Genomic DNA, 20,389 nt, shown 5'->3' on the forward strand with positions numbered 1-20,389 from the left:
GGCTGGGGGAAGGGCAGCATCTCGGGAGCTCTTGTCACCCTTCCCCACCAAGGCCAAAACTGAGTCCCCAACAAGAAAGGAAAGGGAAAGGATGAGGAAACATCTTCACTCCATCCCTGGCTTCCACCAAACATTCACATTCTTTCTCTTCCACTTTTTTACTACACTTCATCTATGACTCCCTTCTGTCTCATGTAACCAGAGTTTATAAAGATAGTACTGTCTTCTAGGATGATTAGCCCCAATTGCCTATATACATATCTACAAAGAAATGTTTGTATAGGATTGTGTCTACATAAATGCACATACATATATGTAAAACATATACATATAAACAGATTTTCATTTATACCTGGATGCAAATATGCATTCTTATGTATTGGAGCTACTTCAGTTGTTTCCTTGCTGTCTTAATGTAAGTAACTCAGATAACTTGGACCCAATTGGGCATTCATAGTTCATGCTTGTAATACTGGTTATGCTATTCAGGAGGTTGAGATCTGATTATCCTGGTTTGAAGCCAGCCCAGGCAGGAAAGTCCCTGAGACTCTCAGGACTGGACTGGAGCCATGGTTGAGTGCTAGCTGTGAACATGCAAATGGAGTGTGCGGTCCTGAGTGGGCAAATAATAATGGTAATAGTAATTACCTGGACCCGTCAATGGCTTTATGAAAGAAAATGTGAGCAGCACTGTGGTCTTGTGGTTAAAAGCAGATGCTTTGGGACTTAGGATGACCAGGCTTAGCTTTCATTTCTACTCTTTTGTCCCTGGCAAGTGTCCTGCCCACCTAAATTCTCTTTAAATAGTGATTAAAAACTCATCAGGTCCAAATGAGGAATAAATAACCAAATGTATAGAAAGTACTTAGTGCTGGTCTCTTTGATATATGACTGTTGGGGGAGGGGGGACAGTAGAGACCAGGTCTGCAAAGTAACAAACTTCTTTTCAAGTGGTATTTCCACGTTTGGCTCAGTGACTTTACATTATGTATCTAAAACCAAACAACTACTAAATAAACATAAAAAGGTCTAGGATAGATCTATCGGTGGGTCACAATAGCTCAACAGCTATGTACACATGATTATATAAGATGAGGATGAGCAAAAAAAAAAAAAACTCCAAGAGAAGGACACAGGAGAATTCTATTGTTGCTGTTAGGTTTAATGTTCTAGGTGAATTTCCTTTGGTGTACCCTACATGGTTACTGTATATGATTTTGGTACACTGGATATTGTATATATGCCTACTTGAACTAGAGAGGGGAAAGAAAAATGAAGGTGTAACAGATATGACAAGAAATGTACTCACTACCTTATGTAACTGTACCCCCTTTGCACAACACCTTGTCAATAAAATTTAGTTAATAAAAAAAGTACTTAGTGCTGTTAATGAATATAGAAACTATTTGATAACTGGTAGTTTGTTGGTGGCTGTGATGGTGATTTTAAGGAAGTTTTAGAGTTTGGCTCAGTGTTTCTTTAAGAAAATACTGCAATAGGGACATAGTCATTAATATAATCAATTTCAGTCTGTATATATTGGTCCCCCTAAAGATACTTCTTCCAAATTGTATTTTGTATGAGAACTCTCAGAGAATGATTATGTCATCCCTCTAAATTGAGCAGCATTATCTCAGCACTTCTGGAAGTGTGTTAATGAGACTTCTCTCTACTTCTCAGTGCCCCAGGGAAATTTGATTAAAAGAATTTGTTTATCCATGAAAAAGCTTTGCCTTTTGTGTTGGTGACCATAATTTGCTGCTGCTGAGGGTGGAAAGGGAGACAGATGAAAAATAAAGGAAAAGAATACTTTCTCTTCATTTTAATAACACCACAGTGAAAGGTTTAAAGCTCAGGGTCCTTGTAAAACAGACTTCTGCCATCCTTCCCACCTGTTCCCTCTGAGCCAAACTGGTCAGGTCCTGTCTGAATCAAACAGCATCTCCCTGAGGAGCCTTCTTTTGGCTTGGTAGTTCCTTCTGACTCCTTGCAAATCACTTATACTGAACTGCCCATTCCTTTGGGAATCCCTAAATTATTCATTCAACTTGAGTCTCATAGGAAAGACCCAAGACACTGCACTGGCATATCAAGCCTTCAATTGCCAGTGACATAATGCTAACATCCAGGATAGCTGGCTTTTGCCGAATGTAACAACGGGCTCTAGCACCATCAAAGTGATGAACAAATCATAGTATGATTTCCAGTGTGAACCTCTCATTTTATCAGAGAAGTAATTTGTCTCCGTAGTTAACTGCTCAGAAATCAGTGTGTGATGATGCTCCCTCAAAACCACCCCAATAGCTTTAAGAGAAAGAATCTGAAAGGCTTGTGTCAGGTTGAGGGCAGCCTTAATTTAGCAGAAAGTGCTACAGAAGGATGCCAGGGGATTCCCATTATAATGCTCAGCTTACCCTTTTGCAGTAAAGCACCACCAATGACAGACTTTTAGTTGAAGGTCAGACAGTGAGGAACCTTAGTCTCTGTTCCACATTGGCTTCGCAGATGATATAAGGACTTGGAAAAGCAGATTAAAGGGAAAACATTTCTGGGTCAGCATGGGATTCTTCGAACAGTATTTAGTTTGCAAAACTACCCCTTCAGGCTTTCAGTGAGAAGTAAAATATTCCACCTAGTGGCCAAAGGAAAAAGTGTAGTAAGAAGGTTTCAGGATGAGGTAGTGCCTCAGCACATGAGAACATGATAGAACCCAGCCTTGGTGGTGAGATAACTTGGGAATGTGCTAGTGGAGGAGAGACACTGTCCTAACAAAGCCATTCCATACAACAGTTCTAACTCTGGCAGGTCATAAATTCTGGAGGAAGATATGACCCAGTCATTCATGCTTCTGTTTGTTTTCAGCCTAAATTTGTCAGACTTAGAGCTTGAGAAGAAGGGGAAGAATGTGACTTTTGAAAGGAAACTCAGTCTAGCAAAAGATCAAAACCATACTATCCCATCAGGTAACTTGGAAAAGAATAAAGTTTTGTGTTTCCAGAAACTGTACTCTGTGTGCCCTTGCTGTCAGTAGTTGACCAAAGGGAATTTCAGGGATTTCTCAAAGTACAGATAATACCTAGCTGGGCAAATACTCACTGTGTTAGGATAGTTTCCTGGTTGTAATCATCCAACAACCCCCTAGTGTTCCCAGCCAAAGAGGCTTTTAGTTCTCTTCCTGTTTCCTCCCAGTTCTAGAGAGGAGCCATAAAATAAAATTCACATTTGCTACAACTCTTCTTGCCACAACAGACCTTGACCAGAGTCTGCTTTCCAGATAGCCATTAGAGTATTCCCTTGATCAGCTTCCTTCCACTAAAGAGGAGCTAGTGTGCCACTACCCACCCTGTCCCACTGCAATGTGTACCACCCAGCTGACAAGAAGACACAAAGAGCCTGGCCATTTCCACACCTGCCCTTTATTAGACTCATTAGCTAGCAGGCTAGCTCTAGGCCCTTCACGCTTTTCAGACATCGTCCATTAGGATTTAGGAAGATGCCATCATTCTGTGAAGGCCCAGGGCCCCAAGGCCTACCTAGTCTTAGAGCCCCAAGTTAAAATACTGGGAATGTTGAGAGAATAAAAGGAAAGAGGCAGATGGGAAAGGCAAGGCTCTTCAATGAAGAGTGGTGTACAGAGAAAGCTTAGGTCTAGCAGTGCCCCCTGAGGGCACGCTGAGTCCTAAGGAAGAGTGCTTAGGGTGTGGAAGGAGTGGGAGATCAGCATGCTGAGCAGCTCACATCTATATGGCAACTTTGAGGAGGCGCTTGATGTCAGGCTCGATGTTGATGGTTTGGAAGGTACGGCTGTAGCGGCGGAAGGGCTCCCCCTCCGGCCCTATAAGGAACTTCTCAAAGTTCCAGGCCACATCTGAGCGGCGCACGGGACTCCACATGATGAGCTTAGGATCGGTCATGAGAGAAAATGGGTCATCATAAGGGTAGGGGAGCTTGTCCTTCAGGTAGGCGAAGACAGGATGCTCATTCTGCCCATTGACCTCACACTTTTGGACAAGAGTGAAGGTGGGCTGGAATCCACCTCCAGGGCGGACATACTTGAGACTGTTCAGGATCTCCTCATTCAGACAGTTCTCCTAGGGGAGAAAAAAAGACAAGGAACATGGAAACAGGAAGAGGAAGCCAAGGGCCCACTACTGGAAACCTTTTCTCCAAAATTCCCATGCCAGTATCATTCTTTTCTATCTATGTAATGTGTATGTTTATCCTCCATTTTATCTGTCTCTTTCCCTCTCCCTGCTATTGTTTGATAGTGTGCTAGGCCATTTCTGAAGTTCATATAGTTGCGCTAGTTTTGCTGCTCTTATACGTAACTGAACAAACATATGAACTTGCTTCTGAACATAACTGACCCTGAGTGGTTCATAAAGTATTTATTTGAAATTCCTGGGAACCTGGATTTGGGGGCAGAAGAAGGAAAGGAGATGAGGCACAGGCCATTCTAACCTACCTTACTTACCTACAACCATCTATGTACCCATGCGTGCGCGCGCTCTCTCTCTCTCCCTCTCTCTCTCTCTCTCTCCCCCTTCACCTCTCATATTCTCTCTTCCGCTCCCTTCCTCTCTCTCTTCAAATAAAGGGTGAAAGTGAAGCCCAGGAGAATAGGATTACAGTGTCTGGCTTTCATCTACCTTATCCTAAAACTAAAATGCTAATAGGAGGACACTGATAAAGGAGGAACTCATACAAGGGAAAGACAAAGTAGGTAAGTAACAACAATTAATGGAGTCTAAATGGCACTACTTAGTGGCCAACAGAAATAAATAGGATGAAAAATTGGGTTTTCTGATCTAGAATAGGGGTTGAAGGAGTAAGTGCTTGAGGACTAAAAGTTGTATTACTGCTTTTATTTTGCTATCAAGACACCCAACCTCTCAGCCACAAAAGCTGTGCTCAGAATCGGTTACTTGTCACCCCCTCCTCACTACCATCCCTACCCTCTGCCCAGTCACAGTATCTATACTTGACAACCCCCAAATGCCAGAGACAGTCTATTTTCTCCCTCCTCCCCAGGCTAAGAGTCAGATCTCCCCTGGATAGTTTCTTCCTTTGACCTACTAAAAGAGTCATTAGTACAGTCAGTTCTAGGCCATGGTGACATTCATGAGCCCCATCTGATCTCTATTAGACTTATCTCTTGATGCAAATAGCCGGCTGGCTCCTGATAGGTTATGGACGCCCTCCAGCACTAGGCAGCCCAGAGTAATAGGCTAGAGGCACCTCTAGGGCCTGCAGGACGTCCCTTAAGAAGTTATGCCTTTCTTTTCTGCCTCTGCCCTAGCAAAGGCTGGAAGGAGAATTAAGAAGGGAATGATGAGCAGCAGAGTAATAATGGTTTTGGCTTCAGTTTGTCACAGCGAGACTTTCATCCTTCCTGCTTACATATTGGATAATTTTCCCTTCCCTTTATGCCACTGTGAGTTGAACTAAGAGGATTATTAGAGGGTTCACTTGGTGACATCCTGCTTGCTCGGACAATTCAATGAATAAATAGTAGAATCACTAAAAGGTAAAGGTGTAGGGTTAAAGATCTGTATGTAGTAACTTGACTCAGTGAGGGACATGTACATGTGATTCCCAGAGGTCTTTGCTTTTTTCCCATTCCTTTTCACTTGACAATCTAAACAAATGTAACTCTGATCTAAATAATAAATTGCTTGAATTTGTGTCAGTTTCTGTTTTTCTAATTATTTTTCCATATCTTACCTCATGAACTGAAGTGCCAGACTTTGAAGCCAGGCCCCACTTTACCATGGGAACCCCACTTTACCACGTGAACCTGAGATAAGTAGGCCCTGTGAGCAAACCCAGGGCAAGCTTATTAGGGCCCAGCCGGTCAAGAACTCTAACCACTGGGAATGCTTAACTCTGACCACCCCTAGAATGCCTCGAGCCCTGAGCCAATCAGATTTGTACCTGTGTCCTAATCTTGCTTGCTTGAACACCTGATTGCTGTAACTTTGTTTTTGCCTTTATAAGCCCTGTGTAATCGCAGCTCGAGGCTTCCTCCTAACCTCTGCTGTGTCGGTGGGTAGGACGAGGCCCGAGTTGCAGCTCGCTTGAATAAAGCCTTGCCTTGCTTTTGCATTTTGGAATGTCTGAGTCTCGGTGGCCTTCTTGGTGGTCGTCTCGCGACTTGGCACAACAGAACCTCACAACAATCCTGTGAGTTAAGTGGCATTATCTCTAGTTTACAAATGCAGAAACTTAACAAATATTCAGTGCTGCTTTCAAGAGCCCAGAGGTACCAGAGCAGTACCAAATGTAGCAGGAACAAAGGTCTCCTGAGTCAGTCCAATCACAGTTTGACTTTTGACTTAATTCCTTCACTCATTCATTCAACAAATGCATGCATTTGGTACCCTGGCTCCAAAAATACAATAGAGAAAAAAGATAGACCTGGTAGAGGCCCTCATGTAATACAGTGGAAAGGCCATGAATCCATGAGAACACACATCCTCCATGTTTCACCTTAAGCTTCTACTTCCCTCTGATATTGCACTTGCACCCAAACATCCAGGATGAGGAAGCATGCCCCTCAATTCCAGACACGCCAACACAGTTATTCAGCCTCTTTCCTTGCACTGCAAAAGCTACTCCCAGCCAAAGGACCCCTCACCTGATGTCCAAATTGGTTGCAGGGGAAACCGAGAACCACGAGGCGCCTGGGAAAGCGGCATTGCAGCTCATTGAGCTGGGTGAAGTCCCGGGTGGTTGTGCCTCAGAGCGATGCCACATTCTCGATCAGCACTGCCCTGCCTCGGAACGTGTTGAAATCTACCTTCTCCCCATCCAGGCTGATGGCACTAAGATCATAGAAGGACTTGGCGATGTAAGCCATGGTGAAAGGCAGAGTGAGCCCTGCCCAGTTGTTGGAACCCACTTAAGGGTCTATCAAAGGGGTGGGGAGGAAGGAGGAGCCAGGAATAACCGAAGATCTCACAAAGGGCTTTTGTCTTCCCTGGATGACTTAGCAAAAACATGCAACCACCTGTACACGTTGTTTGAACAAGGAGGTTGCTCCTCCTCCTCATCAGCCAAACAAAGCCACCTCCTGCCCCACCCTGCTGGCAACCTGGAAAGGGCCAATTTGATATCTGTGAGCAGATGTGAATAATTTACTCCTTGCAGGAAACCAGAGCTCCAAAGGTCAGATGAGGAGGAAAAAAGGGAGGGAGGCCTGCGAGATTGACTTCTGTTTGCCCTAGCAGGTTGCTTTCACTCGACACAGACATTAACAATGCATTTATTCAATGTCAATCTCTGAACTGTGCAGTGATGGGTAAGGGTGTGTCAGAGAGGAAGAGAAATGGCATTTATGTTCACCTAAGTCAGATGACTACTGAAACAGACACATTATTTTTTACATTTTTCTCTAGCTATAGCTTTCCACAAGCACAAAATCAAAGGACCTCTTAGGAAGAGAGTATGTCACCTTCTAGAAATAATGACTTTTGTGCTGAGGTGAGAGAGGGGGAAGAAGGACGAGGAAGAGGAAGAAGAAAAGGAAGAAAAGAGGAAATGGAGGGAGAGAAGGAAAGAGGGGAAAAAATGAAGGAAGGAAGGTAGGAAGGAATACAATGGTTCTCCATTCTCAGCTTGTGCCAGGCAAAAGTGATGAAATTGTGTTTGTCTTGGAAAGTTGTTTTTTTTTCCCTCCACTGATTGATGTTCTTTTTTCCATTTTTGCTTCTTCATTGTACCATCTCCTATTATACCCTCCACCTCCATTTCCCTGGTCATGAGGATGAGGACATTGCTGGAGGTGTCACTGTAAGGAGGCCAGAGAACAGGTAGGTAAATTCAGGGTAGATGAACTGTGCCCATCTCCTTTTCATCAGAGGTTTAGTCCTCAAGACTTCACAGAGTGTGCTTGTGCTGGCCATCCCCTCAGAGAGGGAAGGGTGAAGGGAAGCAAAGCTGCTGTGGTTCTACTGGTACAGCTACCATGATGTCTTTAACTCCAGCTGTCCGGTGAATTCCAAGACATCTCAAGATGACCTAAGGGCTGTCATGGGAGCCCACAGAAACTGAGAAGCCCCTAATGCCACTCCACTCTTCTAAGCACCTGTCAACTAAACAACTTACAAAAAAATGCCTTGATTTCTCCTTTGGTAAAACTAGTACGTTTTCTCTAGCTTTGGATTTTAGGGTAAATTTTTAGTAAGAAGGCAAATGCACATAGAACTACTTTATGACCCAGCAATCCCACTCCTGGACATTTATCTAGTAGAACACATCAAGGTTACAGTAAAGCCACCAGCATAACCATGTCCATTGCAGCACTATTCACCATAGCCAAAATATATTCAGCCCAGATGTCCCTCTATGGATTAGATCAAGAAAATGTAACATATATATATATATATACACACATATATATAATGGATTTTTACTCATCTATTAGAATGATAATATACCATTCATAAGAAATTGGAAAGACTTGGAAAAAATTATATTAAGTGAGGTAAGCCGGACCTAGAGATGCAAAGGTTGCATGGTTTCCCTCATTTATGGTAGTTAGAATGTGTCTATAAATCTAAGTAAATACACTGGATGTAAACCACTGCAAGTGGTTACAAATGAATTAAAGTATAATAGGCTATGGAGAGCTCACACAGTATAGACCTTTAGAAAGACTAGGTCAAAGCACAACAAAACACCAGGAAATGGGTACCTCCAGGAAGAAAGGGTGGAGCTAATGGCTTTCCCCTTAGTTGATGAATGGTATGGGGGGGGGGGGGGAAGAATGCAGTAAAAAAATTCATTGTGAATACCAAAAAATTAAGAAAAGGAAAAGAGTGGGTCAAAGAGGAGTGAGTATGTTGATGGGCTGACACTGATCACGCTGCATTATATTCATAAACTGCTTTGTTATAAGGCACCTCCTTTGTACAACTACTTAAGGATAATAAAAATAAAATTATTTTTTAAGAAAGGAAATGCTAGGCTGGGAATATGGCCTAGTGGTAGAGTGCTCGCCTCATACACATGAAGCCCTGGGTTTGATTCCTCAGCACCACATACATAGAAAATGCCAGAAGTGGCGCTGTGGCTCAAGTGGTAGAGTGCTAGCCTTGAGCAAAAAGAAGCCAGGGACAGTGCTCAGGCCCTGAGTTCACGCCCCAGGACTGACAAAAAAAAAAAAAAAACAAGAAGGCAAATGCTTCCTGCAAAATGTTCTTATAGGTACGCATCCATTGGGAATGGTTTCCAAGAATAGAGAATAAGCAAGGATGGGGAGCAGCTGGTCTTGAGAATCTGATTTGTTGAGAGATGGAGGAACTACTCACCAGGGAGTGCCCAGCTTTTCCATCTCATAGCTTGTCTGTGGCTGTCTTATCCGTGGGAACTGTACATCTCAGCCAGCCTTTCCCTAAAAGCAAATTTCCATTGTCTAAACAGGCATGGAAGGGGTTGCAGGAAGTGCAGTTAAGTGTGTCCTCTGCTGGCCTGGGTGGAGTCCCTGGATACAGCCAGTAAGTGTCCTTACTAAATCACTGAGTCAGAGGGACTTGGCACACTGACAGTGGCTGAAACTTAACATTAACTAGCCAGATTTTTATACGCCTGACTAGAGCTTTGCCCAGCTGCCTGTGCTTCCAGAGACATCTCTTATTCACTGCTTTTTCAAGCCCTCTTTGAGCAGACAAAGGGAGTCCAGAGTGAGGGGCAGGGTGCACACTCTTCCATTTTGTCAGGAAAACATAGAACCCTCAGGGTCTCTCTAGGCTTTCTCACAATTGAATAAAATTGATGAGGCACTCCTAGAAAAATCTTTTGTCTCCAGCTTCACTCTCAGAACCTTTTAACTTTGAGTAGGCACTAACAAATAAATGTGTTTCTCCTGGCTTTCAGCAGAAGCATGGTTGTTCTGGAAGCAGTACTACTACCTTCATAGATGGTTGGGAAAAAAAGCCTAGTTGGGTGGTTCTCGATTCTGAATGCCAACGAGAATTGCTTATAGAGATTTTTCTATATTGAGATGCCAAAGCTTTGTCTTTTCTCTGGATTTAATGCAGAGGTTCCTAGTCATTTAAACTAGATGAGTTTATGCCAGACACTTGTGGTCTTTTGGCCACAAGTGCTCTTACCTGTTAAACATGGATAAAGTATTCACCTTAAGAAAACAAAAAAGATAATTACCTTCCTTCATTGTTAGATCAGAGGAATAAAGCATCACAACGCTATATAAAGTATGGTTAAGAAATTAAGACTATTGTTGTTGACCTGCCCTACTTTACTCCTTCCTTCCTTGCTTGCTTCCTTCCTTTCCCCCTAAACATTTTGTCCATCAACTCCACATCAGTATTAAATATTTAGAATGTTCGAGAGGATTCTATTTGACCTCTGTTTCCCAGATATCCAATCAAAAATCTGAAAGATTATTCAGTCCCTCCTTAGGCCTTCAGGACAAGCTTTCCTGATCCATCCAGAACAAGTGAGAATCTACTGGCTTTCAAGACCCCACAGACTTAAGGTATTCAACTTACTCTCCCCTTCCAGTGACTGGTGTGTGTGTGTGCGCGCATGCCCAAACTGGGGTTTGAACTCATCTGGGTGCTGTCCCTTAGCTTTTTCTTCACTCAAGGCTAGCATGCTACCACTTGAGCCACACTTTAGGCTTTCTGGTAGTTAACTGGAGATAGACGTGTCATGGGCTTTCCTACTTGGACTGGCTTTGAACCATGATCTGCAGATCTCAACTTCTTGAGTAGCTAGGATTATAGATATGAGCCACCGGCACTTGGTGGCTGTTAATTTTATTTCTGAGACATAAGCCTGATCTGGGGCAGTGAGGACTTGTGCTGGAAACAGAAGACCCAAGTACACCACCTCCACTGTTTGAGGATTCTGGGGCCTCTTCTACCCATACTCATCCCATTCATAACTAGGGTCCCAATGAGACCTCCTTGGGGATTCATATAGGTAGACACACGTTTGGTTTGAAATATTCTTTATTTTGTAAACATCTGTGTTTAAAATAAATGAACCCTGCTCACAATTCATATAATGGACCCGAGACATAGTACACAAAGTTCTCCTGTCACAGGGAGGTGATGGGGCTCAGGAGCAGGTGGTGTGCTGGGGAGGGACTGAATCTAAAGACACAGGGACAGAAGCGGTGACAGAAGACAGGCCCAGAGAGCCTGCTCAACAGTCTAGGTCTATTGACACAGCCCAGGCCACCTCCCAGACAGGAGGATAGCAGTAAAAGGATGACTGGTACCTGGCAACCATATCTGTACCCTAAAATCTCAACCCTCCTGCTATTGCCTCCTGCTGTTCCCAGCTATGGCTCTCATGGAGAGGGCCTATCAGTCCACAGTATCCTAAACCCATGTTTTCCCTTCTAAAACCCAAAGGGTACAGTAAAAATAGAATCCTCTTTCCTGAGGGGCTAGGAGAGAAAAACAGTGGTGGTGTTCTGCCTGAGCCTTTCGGGGAGCAACAGCGCTGGCCCACCGATTGAGACCAGTGTGTAATGTAAGTTCTTGCACAGGTCCTGACTAAGGGCAGCCTGAGACTCTGCTCCTCCAGCCTTCTAGGTGATCACTCCCAAGGTGATGCTTCTAATGTCTTGGCACTGTAGAGTTGGCCCTCAGGGAAGCAGTTCCAGCCAGACACAACTCGATCCTAACTTAGCTCTCGACATGTCTTACTAGTCAATGCTGTATTCCTATTCCTGCTCTTTCGTCTACCATGCTAACCTGTCTCACATTCCTAAATCCACAGCAAGTCTCTTCTGCTGCCCTATGAAGAGGAAATGATTTTACTCTTTATCTTTTTGTGTGAAATAAGGAAGTGGGGCTTTTCTTCACACACGCCCTTTCTTCACACATGCATGCGTGTGCTCTGGGATTGAATCCTGGGTAAGTGAATGTTGGTACCCAGTTCTTTTGCTTTACCACCAGCCTAGAACTATCCTCTTACCTAAGCTGTGATTGATTTGATTCTTCATATATTTATTTATTTATTTTTGTGCTGGTACTAGGGCTTGAACTCAGGGCATTGGCACTGTCCCTGAGATTTTTTGCTCAAGGCTAGTGCTCTACCACTTTAGCCACAGCGCCATGTCCAGGTGTTTGGTAGCTAATTGGAGATAAATCTCATGTACATTCCTGACTAGGCTAGCTTTGAACTGTGATCCTCAGATCACAGCCTCCTGAGTAAGTAGGATTACAGGCTTGAGCCATTAGTGCCCAGCTAACTTGATCTTTCTTTCTTTCTTCTTTTTTTTTTTGGCCAGTCCTGGGCCTTGGACTCAGGGCCTGAGCACCATCCCTGGCTTCTTCCCGCTCAAGGCTAGCACTCTGCCACCTGAGCCACAGCGCCCCTTCTGGCCGTTTTCCATATATGTGGTGCTGGGGAATCGAACCAAGAGCTTCATGTGTAGGAGGCAAGCACTCTTGCCACTAGGCCATATTCCCAGCCCAACTTGATCTTTCTTGATAGGACTTCTTTCAGGCTATTCTTGGGCTGCTGAGGGTTAAAGAAACTTCTGGAAGAGGGCATCCTGTTCCCTCCCCTAGTAGCCACAGTGCAGTTGGCAAGCCCTTGAGCCTACTCAGGGGCAAGAAGACAAGAGGAGCATTTGTCTTGAAGGTGGAAGCAAACAGCACCAAGCCTTCCTACTCATGGCCTCCTTTTTCTCTTCCCATGAGGTCTTTGCCCTTCCACAAACTCTGGAACCCAGAGGAACCTTGACTGCTAAAGGCTGGGCTCAGTGTAACAGTGACATGCTTGTCACTTCTTACCTCTACCAGGAGTCCAGGGATATCCCAGAGGAAAGGAAAGAGGAGCCCAGGAGGCCCTGCTATGACTACATCCCCTCAACATTAAAAAAAAAAAAAAAGTTACCCATGGCCCACATGCACTGGCTCTTACCCTGTCATCTAGGAGCTAGCCCTTCACTTCTGAGCACACCTTCTTCCGGAGGCATAACCAGCCCCAATGCACTCCTTGCTCCCATGGTACCCCCAGGCCTTGGTCCATACCTCAAATTCAGGAGCCCCTGTGGAGGGGTTGTACACTCGCTGCATGGGAGGTAGAAAATGGAGGTGACTTTGGATGCCTGCCGCCCTCATTTCTTTTCTTTTCTGAAGAACCTGCCTCTGAGTCCAGTTCACCAGAGGCAGGTGGGCAGCAAAGCAATGACAAAGCTCAGGTGGGAGAAATATAGAGGTAAGAAACCCACCAAGTGATGTTTCCTTTCTACCTCGGTGATCCACTTTCCCAGGTCATGGGGAGGCAGGCCTCTGGCACAAGAAGGGGCAGTAGGGAGGGGAGGAGAGAGAAGCACCCTTAGCCTTTGGGCTACCATGAAACAGGGTGGGACATCCTCTCTGGAGCAGAGGATGGAACATCTCTGTGAGCCTGGGTCCATTTCCTCCAACCAGGATTAGGAAGGAAGAAGCTGCAATAGCAGCCACAGCAGGACATCTAGGCAAAAGGGAAGGAAGTGTTTCCCTACAAAACACACTGGAGGGAAGGGGTCAGAGAGAGTGGGACGAAGAGAGAAAGCAGAGAGGAGATAAGCTGCTCGGAGAGAGGGGCCTTTGGGTGGCCTTGACTCCAGCCTCAGCCATTGTCCAGGGAGCTTGGGGTGGCGAGTCGGTGCTTGTAGCACATTGTGAGGTGACAGCAGACCTGTGGCTGGGGAAACAGGCTGAAGGATACTGCTCCAGAGTCAAGGGGCTGGGGACAGAGGCTGCTCAGACACCACAGCAGAGCTGCTCTCAGGGCCAGGCGGGGAGAGTAGCAGCTAGGGTCACCAAATGAGAGGACAGCAGTGGGCAGAGCCCAGGCTCTCCTGCTGTCCCTGACCTCTTGAGGGAAGGGAGTTGGTGGGGGTACCCCACACAGGACCCTCAGCACCAGCAAGTTTTTGAAGAGTTCGCTGGGCCCTCAGGTTTGCCCTCTTCCTCTTCCAGCTCTGCCAATGCCAACTCATTGCTGGCACGCGTCCGGAGACCCTCCAGCTCCTTCCTGTGAGCCTGCAGCACCAGCTCCGTCAGACGTGTGAAAGACTGGGAAGCCAAGGGGCATAGGTTAGTCCAGTGCCCATCTGCTGCCCCCGCAACCCTGTTGTGCCCCCAGGGCCAGCTTCTAGCTTATCTTGGCTCCTGTGTGCCACTTCCTCCTCTCACCTTCCTGCTCTGCTGGGCTCTACCAGAGACAGACAGCTGGCCCAATGCTCTCACCTCTTTAATGTTGAGGTTGGTGCAGGCACTTGTTTCATAGAAGTCCATGCCGTACTCCTTAGCCAGCTGCAAGAGAAGGAGATCTCTGAAGGAGTCAGCAAGGGAAGGGAAGGGCCATTGGGTACTTACTTCTGCTCACAAACTAAGCTGTGTTGAGACAATACTCTGGGTAGATCACTTCTCAGAAGAAACTGAGAGTCCCTTCCAAGACACAGGCTGGCAGAGGATGGGGAAAGATGTGATATATATATATACACACACACACACATCTGCTTCCTCAGTCATCCTGTACACAGGATACACAGAACCCAAAATGTAGTGCAGTGGGTATATCAACAGAGGCAGCCATCTTTCTTTTCTCTCTAATAGCTGTCATTTTCCTTGTTCTGGTACTGGCACTTGAACAGAACCTGAGAACTGCCCTTTAGCTTTTTCACTTAAGGCTGACATGCTACCACTTGAGCTATATAGCTCCACTTCTGGCTTTTTGGTGGCTAACTAGAGACCAAAGCCTTTGGACTTTCCTGCTCTGGCTGGTTTTTACTATAGTCATTAGATTTGGCCTCCTGAGTTGGTAGGATTACAGGCATGAACTACCAGTACCTGGCTATCTCTAATAGCTTTGAACATATTCTTTTTTATTTCGGTGTACTGTTACATCACACTTCAGTGAAATATGTGTTTGTCTGTGTCTATATGAATTCTCCTTTAATATAAAAAATAAATACAAATGAGGAACAAAGGCATTGGAGTCCAACAGACTCAGCACTACTGCAGCACCAGTAGTGGCACCTCACAGATGCACAGGCCTGGACAAGTTACTGCTCTCTCTCTAAGCTCCAGGCTCACCTTCTGCTAACCGGAATGACAGTGTCAGCCAGGGCTATGGATTGATTAAATGGAGTCATGCACCTAGGAGCACTCAGTACAGTGCTGCATATGCAGTACTAGATAAATACTGTTACTGGTACTTTTAGGCTAGCCTCTGCTTTCACATTTCTCAATGCTGTGTTTTTATTTTCTTTGGCAAAAAAAAAATCAATTTTATTTTAAGGGCTAATGGAATGCTATTGACTGGAGAGGGAGAGAGTAACTCTTGAAGCCCTCAAAGTGGGTGGATAACTCTTACATCAGAATATCAATCTTTTTGTTTCTGTTCTCTTAAGAGGATGGTCCCTATATATTTGGTAGGCAAGTGCTCAACCAGTTTAGCCACACCTTGAGGCCAAGGTCCCTGGATATTTGGACAGTCATTTAGCATTGTCTCCTATCCTCTCTGCCCCATGGTTCTCTTGGTAGCCTGGATGCTGTTAGAGAAGATATTAGCAGCTCAAAGTCCTTCCTCATCACTGACACAAGGATGATGCTTTAAATAGAAGCTGATCCTATTTGGGGGATATGGACTTGTAAGAGTTGCTGCCTAAGAGGCAGTATAGACTGACCCTTGATCACTGTCCTGAAAGACAGAGAGAGCACAAACTCTTTTTTTTTTTTTTGTGGCCAGTCCTGGGCCTTAAACTCAGGGCCTGAGCACTGTCCCTGGCTTCCTTTTGCTCAAGGCTAGTACTCTGCCACTTGAGCCACAGCGCCACTTCTGGCCGTTTTCTATATGTGTGGTACTGGGGAATCGAACCCAGGGCTTCATGTATACGAGGCAAGCGCTCTTGCCACTAGGCCATATTCCCAGCCCCCGAGAGCACAAACTCTTAACAATGTCATTTCCCCCAGTGCTACAGGGTGCCATGGACTTGCAAGAGAACCTGAAAATGAAGAGTTCACTCCTAGGATTCTGCTCTTGGGAATGGAAGATGGGGAGCACACTCCTGGATCCTCACTCTTAGGACATGAAGATAAGGGGGTACATTTCTGGGTCCCTGTTCTCAGGATCTGTTCTGAGAGTGCTGCCCAAAGACCCAGAGGTGAACTCCTTCTTACCTGCTGCCCTTGCTCTCTTCCCACCTGCCGTTTCTGCTCTTCATCAGCCTTGTTTCCTATAAGAATCTTCTGCACCCCTTCTGGTGCATACTAGGAACAAAGGATAGGCAGAAAGGCCAGTGAGAGCACTGGTCCCTTCTCTTTCTCATCTCCCCTTACAGTCCCACTGGTTTCTACATCACAACTAACCTTAAGACAGAGTGGACTGACTGGAGAACAGGGGTCTCCTTTATCTATGGTTTTGTTTCTAACCATTTCAGTTATCTGGTCAACTAGGGTCTTAAAATATTAAGTGAAAGATTCTAGAAACAAACCACTCATAGATTTTAAAGTAAATTTTATTATAGTGTAATCATTCTGTTTCATTACTATTATTAATCTTTTACTGTGTGTAACTTACAAGTTTATCCTAAGTATGTACATATAGGAAAAAACACAGTACGTAAAGAGTTTGGCACTACCATAGCTGTCCCAGGAATGTCAGGAGGACAACTTAGGGTAGAAGACAAACTATCTAATATTGGTCTCTTGTTGGTTTGAACTAGTGGTATTGTAGCTGCAAAGGACCCTGGACTTGATCCAACTCTCATTCAATAAATGAGGAACTGGGGACCAGAGAGTTCACATGGCTTGCTGAAGTTCTACCAGTATGTACTGAGCCAGAACCAAAAGCCCAGTCTCACAATTGCATCTGTCCCTGAGGATTCAGGAATGAAGTTCACAGGGAAGGCTGGGAACAAACTAATTTTCAGGGAAGCCATAGCCATCGAGGCTATATGTACAGAGCATGAGGGAATGGCTGCTTCAGCTTCTTTGTGATTTACTCATCCAGAGGACTTTATCCAGTGCTGTGGAAGGCAAGGTTTCCCAGAACCCACTCTGAGGGTTTGCCCTTTCCCCACCCCTGTCAGTGAAGCAGGTATCTCCTACCTCGTCCACATCACTGACCCACTTCATGATGTGCTGGTAGGAGCGCTCACTGCTAATGTCGTAGACTAAAAATATTCCCTGAGAGAGGAGAAAAAAGAGAGATGGGGGAGGTGGATGCACAGAGAAAGTGCGTAATCATGGACCCTAAAGGGTGATCCTAACATGTTGGGCCTGTTTTCCCTTCTCCTTGCTTGACATGAGAATCCCTCCACATCCAGAAATGTTACCTTCTCCCCAAGGTTCCCACTCCTGCCTCTTTCTAGATCCATTACACACTTCTCTGGGGTTAAAAGGCACCACATGCTTTGATCTGGTCATTGTTCCTGGGTGGAGGATAGAAGGAGGTGGAGAGGAGTGGGAACCCGCCTAGAGTAAGTTTCTAAGAATAACTGAGGAAGGACAATCAGCCAGCCTCCAGAGGCTGCCCTGAGACTCCCTCCCTGGCAGGCAATCTGAGGACCCTATTTCAGGGGTCAGTGATACAGACAACTCAAGCAAGCATCTAGACCCAGGGGCATGAGTAGAGTGTCTCACCTCTAACCTCTGAAAACACTGACTTACCTGTGCCCTTCGATAGTACTGCTTTGTGATGGTCTGGTATCTCTCCTGCCCCGCTGTGTCCCTACAACACAAAGCCAGTCCTTCAGTAGAGAATGGGCCACAGGGGCAGACAGGGAGGGGAAGAACAGAAACTAGGAGCCCCTGTGCCCTTGAAAGAGAAACTGGGGGAGCTATGATATGAAAAATCTGAGGTGCTTGGATCTCCAAGGTGATACAAACAACCCTGACTCTGCAGTAAGAAGCTTGTTCCATTGGCCTAGGCTTCAACTGACAACTATATTTGTACCTGGACCTACAATCTTAACTGGACCTTGGATGGCTCTCTAAAATTTGACTACTGCAGACTCGGCTATAAAGGAGGATGCTGACCCCCTCCTTCCCCAATGCCCATGAGACCTCTGAAGTTAATACCATGATATTCTGGGACTCCACGGTATCTCCACACAGAACAAAAACAGTACTTGCAACACTGCCAGGAGCCACAGTGGCCCCTAGTGGATACTAGAAGAAACTACACTGAACTCTCACCAAGGGTCCCCCCCCCCCCCCCCCGTAGATATAATACATAAGATGTAACCTTCCAGCCTTAACTACCATGTGGTATAGCCCGAGGGTAAAGTCTAATTCTGAGATGATGGTTACTTTACCAATTCCTTCTAATTCCTGCCCCTTGGTGACTTATGATTGCCATAAAGTTTGTTAAGAAAAATATCAGAGATTAAGGCTCATGATATCATAGAAATAGTTATCCCAGATGACCCTAAAGGTCCTCTCCTACACAACTCACCAAATCTGTATCCGCACTTTGATGCCATCTACCTCTATGGTCTTCATCTTAAAGTCAACACCTAGGGAAAGCAAGCAAAAAAAAAAAAAATTAGGCAGGGCACTGTGAGAACTGACTAGGAGAGGTCCAAGGGACTTATGTGAAGAGATTTCTTCCTGATTTAATGTGAAAAAATATCACATGCAGTAAAGGCCTTTGTTAATCATAAACTGACTCTAATGAAATGTCCAGCGATTTGGATGGGGCTTCCACTTAACTCATGGGCTCCCTGCTTCTCGGAGCTCCATTTACTACAGTAAAAAAATGGAGGACATCATCTCATAGGATTTCTGGGAAGGGACAGAGTGACTGTATTATACTGAAGCTATTGTTGGGATGTGGTATAGTGCCTGCCATGTAGTGGGCGCACATAGCTGTCAAATGACCAATGCATGGAGAGGGCACAGGAAGCAGGATCCTCAGGTTCTCCTACCCAAGGGACTGAGGAGCTAAGCTGCCACAGGACACAAGAAACATGGGGATAGGCTGGGGATATGGCCTAGTGGTAGAGTGCTCACCTTGTATACATGAAGCCCTGGGTTTGATTCCTCAGCACCACATAAATAGAAAAAGCTGGATGTGGTGCTGTGGCTCAAGTGGTAGAGTGTATTAGCCTTGAGCAAAAAGAAGCCAGGAACAGTGCTCAGACCCTGAGTTCAAGCCCCAGGCCTGGCCAAAAAGAAAGAAAGAAAAAGAAATGAAACATGGGGATTTGGCAAATAGCCCAAGGTAGAGACATTGCAGAAAATTTGTAGCAGCAATGAGCACCTCCAGCAGCAATGGGCTTGCCTCCTCTCTGATAAGTGAGGGGACATGTTTCAATCACCCTGCTTCTCCCCATCCCCAACTGTGCCTAGTGATTCAAGAGCTATATCTAGTAGGGTAATTTAGCTGCAGTGTTCCCTGTAGGTGAGTTAGGAGGGGGCATCATGAGTCACAGTTTTCAGACAGGAGCACAGGAAAAGCAGGGTTCTAGACCACTTGTCACCAGACTGCAGAGAAGGCCTCCAGAAGCCAGGAGCCAGTGGCTCATGCCTGTAATCCTAGGTACTCAGGAAGGTGAGATCTGAGGATACATGATTTGAAGCCAGCCTAGGCAAGAAAGTCCATGCGATTCTTATCTCCAATAAACTACTCTGAAAGTAGTTGTGTGGTTTAAGTGGTATAGTAACTAGCCTTGAGCAAAGAGACGCAGGGACAGCACCCAGGCCCTGAATTCAAGCCCTAGGACAAGCAAAAAAAAAAAAAAAAGGGATTCCAGAGTGCTAGCATCTCCAATACCACTGTCACACCACCTACACAGGTGTTAGAGCTCTGCCAAGGAGGGAAACATGTCCTTACCCATCCTGTCCCTGGCTTTCCATGAACACAGGCTAAATTCAGCCTCTTCCTTTCTACCACCAAGACCAATAATTGTTTAATTAAAAGGGAGAAAGATTCTGAGTGAACAACCTGAACCAAATCAAGTTGGTCATATGTGAATCATTTTTCACCAGCCCAAGCTGATTCATATCTATTGAGCTGTATTTTTCCAAATGGGCAATGTCTGGTAACCATTCTTCCCTATGAAGAGGAGGAGGAGGATAACAAAGGAAGGAAGAGGAGGGCACCTGGCCTGGGTAGGAGGCTGAAGCATATTTCCTCCTCTCTGGAAAAAATTAATTCTAAGGATTTAGTTTTTGTTTTAGGGCTTGAATCAGGGCCTGGACACTGTACCTGAGCTGCTTTTGCCCAAGGCTAGCACTCTACGACTTGAGCCACAGTACCATGTCTGGCTTTTTCTGTTCATGTGGTACTAGACAACTGAACCCAGGGCTTCATATTTGCTGGACAAGCACTCTACCACTAAGTCACATTCCCAGCCCAGTTTTAAAATATGGAATTTGCTTGTCCTCAGTAATCTACCACAGAAAGT

The 20,389-nt window shown here is 45.3% G+C and overlaps 2 protein-coding genes and 1 long non-coding RNA gene across 3 annotated transcripts in view; 1 reads left to right on the forward strand and 2 right to left on the reverse strand.

Moving 5' to 3' along the window:
- The first annotated feature begins 79 nt into the window (after positions 1-79).
- Positions 80-1,726, forward strand: LOC125363559. Its single transcript, XR_007213244.1, has 2 exons — positions 80-861; positions 1,375-1,726. It is a non-coding gene; the product is annotated as an uncharacterized LOC125363559 (long non-coding RNA).
- A 133-nt stretch (positions 1,727-1,859) lies between these two features.
- Gpx2 (glutathione peroxidase 2) lies at positions 1,860-7,042 on the reverse strand. The gene is made up of 3 exons (XM_048362852.1): positions 7,010-7,042; positions 6,638-6,909; positions 1,860-4,091 (listed from the first exon to the last, which is right to left on the reverse strand). The coding sequence occupies exons 2-3, from the start codon at positions 6,857-6,859 to the stop codon at positions 3,741-3,743; spliced, it is 573 nt and encodes a 190-aa protein (XP_048218809.1). The 5' UTR covers positions 6,860-6,909; positions 7,010-7,042; the 3' UTR covers positions 1,860-3,740.
- A 26-nt stretch (positions 7,043-7,068) lies between these two features.
- Positions 7,069-20,389, reverse strand: part of Rab15 (RAB15, member RAS oncogene family) — a 30,658-nt gene continuing 17,337 nt past the window's right edge. The window contains exons 2-10 of the mRNA XM_048362851.1: positions 18,436-18,496; positions 17,649-17,709; positions 17,088-17,165; positions 16,158-16,247; positions 14,223-14,288; positions 13,669-14,048; positions 13,017-13,638; positions 9,312-9,394; positions 7,069-7,789 (exon numbers count right to left, since the gene is read on the reverse strand). Of these exons, the coding sequence (XP_048218808.1) occupies positions 13,890-14,048; positions 14,223-14,288; positions 16,158-16,247; positions 17,088-17,165; positions 17,649-17,709; positions 18,436-18,496 (515 nt within the window). The 3' untranslated portion in view covers positions 7,069-7,789; positions 9,312-9,394; positions 13,017-13,638; positions 13,669-13,889. The remainder of the gene's footprint in view (positions 7,790-9,311; positions 9,395-13,016; positions 13,639-13,668; positions 14,049-14,222; positions 14,289-16,157; positions 16,248-17,087; positions 17,166-17,648; positions 17,710-18,435; positions 18,497-20,389) is intronic.

The sequence above is a fragment of the Perognathus longimembris genome, chromosome 14 (genome assembly GCF_023159225.1).
Source record: "Perognathus longimembris pacificus isolate PPM17 chromosome 14, ASM2315922v1, whole genome shotgun sequence".
In the NCBI taxonomy this organism is placed as follows: Eukaryota; Metazoa; Chordata; class Mammalia; order Rodentia; family Heteromyidae; genus Perognathus; species Perognathus longimembris.